Source organism: Zalophus californianus, chromosome X (genome assembly GCF_009762305.2).
Source record: "Zalophus californianus isolate mZalCal1 chromosome X, mZalCal1.pri.v2, whole genome shotgun sequence".
Lineage (NCBI taxonomy): Eukaryota > Metazoa > Chordata > Mammalia > Carnivora > Otariidae > Zalophus > Zalophus californianus.
The window spans coordinates 60,628,340-60,637,370 of NC_045612.1; the positions used below are offsets into that span (position 1 = coordinate 60,628,340).

Consider the following 9,031-nt stretch of genomic DNA (forward strand, 5'->3'; position numbering starts at 1 on the left):
CAAATCCTTCTCAGGCACCCGGATCTGCTCTGTAGAAGCCTGAGAGGACTCCACAGATCCGGGAGGGAGGGCAGAAAGCTTCAAAATCGCCTCTCCTACTTCAGGGTACTTTGCAAACCCAATCGGCTTGCCTATTCCGCCTATCCTAGGCACTCTGCCCTCTGAAAAAATTATATATATATAATATATATATATATATAATCTCCACTATCATCATCAACAACTCTATCCATTGTACCTCTCTTCTCCATACAGATTTAGAATAGGGGGTTGGTGGGTGGGTAGGCATCTCTTCCCCTCCTCCTCCCACCCCCTTCCCCTTTTTAAGCAATTAGAAAACCATCAGCTCAATGAAGGAATAATCATAATAGCAATAATGTGGAGTGGCCGATTAGATACAAATTATCTCACAAATATTGTGTACAGCTTGTAGTAAAACACCGCAGACATTTAGAAATGCTATAGAAGTTTTAAAAAATGCAAAACTAGTCTATTGTAAAACAGATTTCACCTGAAATACAGCTGCTATAACCAAGGCGCTGAAAGGTTATTCAGAGGCACACATCTGTCTTCCCACCCCCCTCCCCCATCCTTACCCCACCCCTATGTTACCCCTCTCCTTGTTCTTCCAAGAGAGGAGCAACCAAACAGACCTTATTCAAAGTAAACAATATGTATTGATCAGCAGAAAAGGTTGGAGGAAACAGTTGCCCGGGCGGCAGGGTATATGAGTTCCCCGCCTGGACTGCTTAACGCAACTGTGTATTAGCGTTGAGAAGCCTGAATGCGTGTGTGAGTGTGTTTCCTTTCTTAATATAAGTTAGAATCCCCTATTTTGAAAAAAAAAAGAAAAAGAAAGAAAAACGATGGGGAGAGAGAGAGAAAAAAGGAGCCCTATCTAGATATCTAGATATTGCTATGTCTCTAGATAGCAATAATAAAGCTGAAGTGAAAGGAAGAGAGTGGGAGAGAGAGAATTCCGCGCTGCTCCCAGTGCGGCCGGCCGCTTTCTTGCTTCCTGCAGTCAGAGATCGTGGCAGGACGTGTCTGTTTTCACGGTATGCGAATAAACCTCATGTGGCTGCTGATCCCCTGGTGGAGTCATTCTTTTCTCTTTCTGTCTTCGATTACAGAACCAGACACGCACTACTTCTTTCTCCAACTGCAGGCTGTCTGCCAGCGAGGAAATCTCCTGCGCGGCAGGCTTGGGACACTTGAGGAAATGCGTTTCCAGTACGCCCTTGACACTCACCTCGATGGAGGTTCGCTTCTTGCGCTTACGGCCCTGAGCGGCGATTTTGTCAATGCTGGTCGGGCTCCCTGTTGACGAATCAGCCTCCTCCAGCCACTTGTTCAGCAGCGGCTTCAGCTTGCACATGTTCTTGAAGCTCAGCTGCAAGGCCTCGAACCTGCAGATAGTGGTCTGTGAGAACACGTTGCCGTACAATGTGCCCAGCGCCAGCCCCACGTCGGCCTGTGTGAAGCCCAACTTGATTCTTCTTTGTTTGAACTGTTTGGCGAACTGTTCCAACTCATCCGAGGTTGGTGTCTCCTCGTCTGAGTGGTCCTGGCAGTGGTGCGAACCTAGGTCGCTGTGGTCTGGGGGATCCCGGAGCACGGGGTGTAGGCTCTGTGCAGAGGCAGAGGTTGGCGGTGGGGTGAGCCCTCCGTGCTCCAGCATGCCGCTCACTGTGAAGCCAGGCTGCGAGTATACGTTAAGCGGTTGGCCGCTGGACGTGATGGACGGGTTCGGAGCCGGGCTAGCCCCCCAGGCATTCGGATGGTTAGTGTGCGGAGAGTGGTGGGCGACGTGCGGTGAACGGTGATGGATGATCGCACCCAGCTGTAGGTCTTCGCGCCCGGGCTTCACATCCTGCTGGTCCAGGGGGTTGGTGGCCAGTGTGGAAGACCATGGGCCTCCATCGCCCAGACTGGTCACCCAGTGATGCCCCAGAGGATGCCCATTGCTAGGAACTCCCTGCAAGTAATCACTTTGGAGAAGTTTCTGAGGGTTTCGGAAAGGACTCCCCTGCTGCATGCCCGAAGAGTCCGCATGGACTAGGGAGCTAGAACTGAGAATGCTGTAGGGATTCGAGGCAGCTGTGGCCATGGTCGATGAGGATTCCCTACTAGTTATAATGTGGCAAAGGGAGCAGCTTCAGCCTTTGACATCTACGGTGCGGGGGAGCCAAAGCCGCGAGAGAGAGTTACCGGCAGGCTCTGTGGCCAATTGCAACACGTTTCGGCCTGGCCAGCCATGGGCTCGGCCAATGGCGGCACGGGAGGCCGGGCTAACTTTCCAAATTAGGGTGGCGAAGCACTAGAGTTTCAGTGAGACCCGAGCAGGAAGTAAATCAATCTTTCAGCTCCATTGGCTGCCTCGCTCTGAGTGGCGGCAGCTCATTTGGTTAACCCTCCACACCCCCACCCCCCCACCCCGCCCCGCGACTTCGTGGATGTTTGTAGTAGAGGGGGACGTATAAGAGGGAAGTGTTTTTATATATGTTTGCGGGGGGGGGTGGATAGGGGCTGAAGTAGCGAAATGGTTTTAGAATTCGTTTTGTATTATTTAGATTAACCGAAATAGAGAAAGAAAACATATATTAAGAAAGCAATATAACCAGTTTAAATGTCATCTAGATTTCAATGGATTGGGATTTTTATCAAATTCATTTAGCGTTCTGGGTTAGTTGTGTGCAGGGGACTGCAAACCAAAATCTTGCTACAAACTTTGAGCAAAGGAACCCCTTTTTGATAGGACCCTAACTTTATAAGACTGAAGTCCATGATTCCAATAATAACTATTTCGACTTGTTTTATTTATTTCATTTTATCGTTTATGAGAAACTCAATACCAAGGTCAGAAAGCATCTAAGAAAGAGATGTCCCCCTTCTTCTGAAAATTTTTGTTTAAGGCGTGAAGAACTGGAAGATTCTGGGAAAATCTAATGTGATAAAAGTAAAATCAAATGTGATACTGACAAAATTCAGTTATTTTGAAGTTTGCCTTCCAATCCACTTGGTCGATTGGAAGACTTGCTTTTTATTACTGTTCCATGTAGGCTCCCATCAGCGGTCCCACAACTTCTTTCAGAGGCAATGCTTGCTGAAATGGGCAGCCCTCCCTCACACTCACCCCAGACACTCAGCGGACCCACTCTCAATAGGTACATAAGAGAACGTTCATGATTACCGCGCCGAATGCTGTCCCCTAGGAAAATTTTTAACAAGCACTGCTCTCCCCCTCCCCATCCCAGACAAGTTGAAGTAAATGGGAATCATTTAGTGTGCCCTGAAAATTCAGAGAGAGAGAAAGTGATGAGAGATGAGAGATGGCGGGCTGTTTGGCATTAAGTACCCACCCCCCCCTCTCCACACACACACACATCCCCATCAGCTTGAATTTGCTTTCAGCTTGGGAGGACAGGACTGTTTTCACAATTTGGTTAGAGGAAACAAGAGAGACTTGTACTCCTAAGCTTTTATAAGTTAGGGAAAGGCAAGTCCCGTGTACTCCACAGCCCTGTGAAAAGGCATTGCTTGTAAGCTGAGTGGGGTGAAAATGCAAAGATTTTAGATTTGCTCTAGCCGAGAAAAGGCAACATGGAATACCCAGCTGGATTTCTGAAGTAAAAAAAAAAAAATGACCTTCCATTGCATAATTTCGAAGGTAACCTAGCTGCGTAATTATATTTGCACTTACAGAAGACAGCATCAGAGTTCCCTTATTGGTTTGAAATTCCATTAAATATATTGCAAGAGCTCCTAGGTTTAGCTTGATTTAAATTTGCATACATTTTCATATATTTAGCAGAAATAAAAGAAGGCTTGCAGCTACCAGAAAGTCATTAAGGCATTAGTTTCTCTAAGAAGACAGATCTGAAGAAAATGCAAGAAAATGAGAAAAAATAAAAACAAGGTGAGCTTATTCTGCCATTCCTTTATATAGATAAAGAGCATGTATTTCCTGTGAAATTAGTAATTTCTTATGAGAGCAGAGAGTGATAGGAGTTTATATTGGTAAATGTAAATTGTGTCTATTAAGCAGGAAAATCAGGCGTCTGGTTGAGATCTATTTCTTCCTCTCTCTCTCTTAAAAAAAAATGGATAAACACTTAGTAGTTATTGGCAGAGATGATAATTTGCCATCTTCTCCCCCTCCTCCTTCTCATTGAAATTGTGGTTTCCTTTGCTGGTGTCCTATTATAAAAGTTTATCTGCTTTAAACCTAGAAATTGTTTTGTTGTTTTTTTCCTTTCCTTCTCTTCCTCTGCCCCCGTCTTTCCCCCCCTTTCCCTTCCCTTCTCTTCTCTTTCTGTAGAAGAGCGTCTTTTCTTTACTGCCAACTAACTGTGTGTATCTTCCTTTGTAAGAATACAATCTCATTTGTGCCTGAACTTTAACTTCCTGAAGAAAAAAGTACTTGTTAAAATCAAACAAAAATAAAAGTTTTCAGTTGCTCTGTTAGGCTTCCTGTTCAAGGGTCCATTTGCTAATCTATGTCACGTCAGTTTAGAGGTCAGAGGGAAACACACTGAAGGAACCATACCGGCAAAAAGATCATGATCATTGCCATGTTGTTATAATGGTGTGTTCCCCACCCCCACCATTGCAGCTGCCTTTGGGTAAAAGAGTTACTAATCTTAGTCTGGCCATTCAGGCAGTTAAAGCAATTATCAATTTATAATGCTTTTACATGGAGAAAAAAGGGGGTCTTTTTCCAATTCTGACTTGCCTGAATTCTTATCATCAACCTTCCTCTAGCCTTTGGCCTCTATTCTGGGCAACCAGTTTTGCCAGGCGTTCAAAAGTGATTCAGACCATGCCAGGAGCCTTGGGAGGGGCAGCTATCTGGAGGAGGTATCTGCATCCAGCTACAGGTTTTTCACACCTTTGTTCTGCTGTCCTTTAATGTAAGAATAGCTTTTGACAGAGCAAAAAACAACGTAGTCATCTTTCCTTCTTTTCCTTTTCTTTTTTTTCCTTTCCTTTTCTCTCTCTCTCTCCTTCCTTCTTCCCTTCCTTCCTCCCTCCCTCCCTCCTTCTCTCCTTCCTTCCTTCTCTCCTTCCTTCCTTCCTTCCTTTCTTGCTTCCTTTTTAAAAATCAGTTCCCATGAATATGGATACTGCCTAATTCAGGTGCAGTCCCATCCTCTAGCAGCTGTAATAGAATCTTCTCCTGCATGTAAGATGATTTGTTTTTTGAAGAAAGTATCTGCATATAGTAAAATCTTCTTGCTGCTCTAACTAATCTACTGGAGAGGTTTCCTTCACCCTCTCCTGTCAGTCTAAGTTCCCAAGTGTAACAGATGCCGCTCTCAAGCGCTCCTTTCTGTGGCTTCTCTTTATTCAGCCTTGCATATTTGTCCCCATGATCTGGGTTTCCATAGAGAGAGGAATAAAAGGGGGGACCATGGTCACAAATCCCCTGCCCCATGCAAAATAAAAGAGCCTCATTCAATAGACGACCCCGTCTGGACATGGGAGAGAAATAAGTACATGTGAAGCTACTGTTGCAAAGAGCTGGTAACTTATTTTTCATAGACTGATTTTGCCTTAAACTCAAAGTTACCACTGATAAACTGCTCTCTTGGGTAGTTGGGCCAAATACACAGCTTGGCGTTCTTTTCATCCTGATATTGAAGTCCACTGTGGGATCCTCAGATCTGATTTACCCCCCCTCTATAATTATGGTTTGAATATAATAATCACTGACCCACCCTATGAGGTTGGGGTAGCTAAAAGCCATCTTGAAGGGGAGTCTAACTTAAAAATGGAGGAACTGTAATTTTATCAAGTCCACACACCTATTTCCAGCAGGGAAGAACAGGTTTCGATCTCTTGCTATGCCAGCACACAGCAAAAACTTCATTCTTCCTTAGGTTGCCTTCACACCCATATTTGCCACTCCACCCTACCCATTATTGTGCTTGTTTTCTAAGAGGGAAATTCCATTAATTTCTGAAAGCAAGTCAGATTCATTTGATTTATTTGTATTTTCATTCATTTATTTGTAACCGGGGGTTCACTGTGACTCTCCTTCCTCACAAAATTTAAGGATACATGACAACTCCTGAGTGTCTTCCCAGACATTTCCGGTCCCTTTGGAAGCAAGGAAGGACTCACAAAAGAAATTAAGCAGATTAATGTGGTTTAAGTCACACTGCCGTCTTAGCACGGGAGTTTGGTTGCAGCTGGGCAATGTATGCCCAGGTTCATTCAGAAATGGAGATTATGCCTCTTGTAGATTTCATAAATGAGTGTAGATTATGAAGCATTCTTATTATCTGTACAAATTGGAGAAGGAGGAGGAGGTCTGGGGCTGATGTCTGGGGTGAGGATCAGGAAGGAAGTCCAAAAGGCCAGATTTAAATGTGTATAATACAGCATGAATTTCCAGATAGTAGGACATGGCACATAGGTGTGGCCTTAATACTGAAAACTTCATCTTCAACACAAGTCCACTTTGAAAATAGGATTACTTAGATTGGTTTGGAAGGGACAAGTACACATTTTCTTTTTATAACCTGGAGCTCATAAGGGAAGGGAAACGATTGGACAGCTTCTGAAAGCAACAGAGAAAGAAGCCTTTTTCTTAGAGTCTGCACTTTGAGCTCATTAGAGGTTCTCAGTGTGAGTCACAGCTGCCCTTCAGAGCAGCAGCTTACTGTAGCACCTCTTAAGAGTTGTTGTTATTGTTCTTCTTCCTTCTCCACTGCCGCTGCTGCCTCCTCCTCCTCCTCCTCCTCCTCCTCCTCCTCCTCCTCCTCCTCCTCCTCCTTCTTCTTCTTCTTCTTCTTCTTCTTCTTCTTCTTCTTCTTCTTCTTCTTCTTCTTCTTCTTTTCTTCCTTTTCTTCCTCCTTCTGCTCCTTTCTACCCTCCTCTTCCCCTTCCTCCTCATTCTCCCCTCCTCCTTCTTCTTGACAAACTGTGTGGGTGAAGGTAAAGGGGCTCAAATATTCTGTGAGAATCTTTAAAAAATTAGACAGCATTAACAGACACTAGCCAAAAGCAATTCAAGCTCAATTAGTTCATTTTTTAGATCTCCATTGGTTTTCCTTGAACATGAGGAAAAGGATCTTTAGAGAAAAGGGGAGATGGAGGGGGGAGGAGTGATAGCATACAGCGAATGCTGCAGCAGACACAGGGTAATTTAAAAAATAAAATATTCATCATGAAAAAATGTAATACAAATACCTCAATCTTGGAGAACATTAGTCATTTACTAGCAAAATCAATTGTCAGTTGGGAAGTGCTGAGGAATTGTGTGGTTGGGGCTGCCGATAGGATGGTTAGAGGAAAGACCAGGACAATAGAGACCCTTACTTCAGAGGGAAAGGATGGGGGCTCCCGCAGCTGTGTTGTAAAGGTCGCATTGATTCAGTCTCAGTTTCTCTTCTGAGGTCAATTCTTCCCTTGCCATTGCCATTGTCAGTGGGTGAACCCTGATCTTACAGGTTCCCAGGGAAAGAGCTCTACAGAGACAGAGCTATTACACAGTACTCTGTGTGGCTCTCATATTCCCAGTACCAGGATTTGGGGTGTTTAGGAATCTTTGTGGGCATTTTCCAGTCCCGTATTTTGCACTTCAGACAGAGCCTAGTTTCAGAAAAGTCCAGTTGATGATTTTACAAAATACAGACCCTCTATGGAATTACCTTTTTTTTTTAATGGAGTTGCAGAATATTTCCAAATTTAAACTGCAGTGGTGGTTTTTATCTTCATTTTGATTTTTTCTTAAAGTCAGAAATGGTGGTAGTAATAAAGAAGAGGAAAAAAAATTGTCCAGCTCTATGACCGATCAGAGGGAGTTTAGAGATAATCTATTACTTTAAACTCTGTGGATTGGTATCCAAGGTATCAATAAGTTATCTAGTTGAACATTAGACACCTTTTATAAGCCACTTCGTAGTTAAGAGAGATGCCCCAAATTGCAATACACTTCTTTCTTCATGAGTGGATTAAGGTTTTAACACGCAGAATTGTAAGAATGCTCAGATTTCATTCATAATTGAGATTCTGTTTTCCCTGCACTCTTGCCTGCCCTCCCCTTTCCTTAGTAAATAGTATTTACTGAAATGGCTAGCATTCTGTATCTCTGTGAAGTGAAGGGACTACAGGAAACTTGATTACAGATCAAAATATGGGCTCCTTCTAGGAAAAGACCTTTAGTAAGTAATCTGCTGAGTGTTCTGGGCTCACATTACTATTTCCAGACCCCCAAGTGAGCAGGAAACTATCACATTTGAAAATGAGCAACTGACCAGATTTAACTTGCTATCTTTATTCAGAAATTTTGACTTTTTTTTTCCTAGAGGGATTGGATAGGGAAGGAGGCTGATGATTGTGAGAAAAAATTATATATATATATATACGAGAGAGAGGTGGAAGGAAAGAGAAACATGTTAACATGATTGGGGAAAAGTCCACTTTGCAAGGACATTTTGGGAATTTGATTTTTACAAGAATATTAGTGCTTTCTCTGTTGTGATTGTTATGTTTGTTCTTGGGGGAGGGGTGTAGGTAGGTTTCCTGAGTGCTGTTAAAATCTCCATCTCTTGCAACTTTTTTGGAGCCCTCTCTTGCACTTTACCTCACTCACAATTGGGGGAATCAATTTGGCTCCCCTGCTTGGAAAATAGATCTACTTGATCTAGTATTTTTGTTTCCAGCTGCATGTGGACATATGCCATCGCATATGTGTATTTTACGTGCAAGAACTTTTTGGAGTTTCTTTTCAAAGTAGAAACGCTCAGGCAGACTTCAAAAGAACCCAGTCCCTTAAGAAGTCTTTCTCCTTGGTGGGTTTTCTCCTCCCCTGGCTACGACTCTGAGGCTAGCCTACTCTCAATTTTGGTGTTGCTAAGAAGTCAAGTTGACTTGCTCCAATCTGCAGAAAGTCAGGACCATAGAAAATCAAGGAGCTGTCCCCAAAGCCCAGTACTTGGCCTCAGCAGGAGGGGGAGTGATCTGGGCAGCAATAGACGTACTCACCTCTGGGATAGCCTGGCTAAAATGCACACATGAAACC

At 43.7% G+C, this 9,031-nt stretch overlaps 1 protein-coding gene across 1 annotated transcript; it reads right to left on the minus strand.

Annotated features, from left to right (window-relative positions):
• Positions 1-571: 571 nt before the first annotated feature.
• Positions 572-2,112, minus strand: POU3F4 (POU class 3 homeobox 4). The gene has a single exon (XM_027608565.1). It carries the CDS (start codon positions 2,108-2,110, stop codon positions 1,025-1,027), a length of 1,086 nt encoding a protein of 361 aa, XP_027464366.1. The 5' UTR covers positions 2,111-2,112; the 3' UTR covers positions 572-1,024.
• Positions 2,113-9,031: the final 6,919 nt, after the last annotated feature.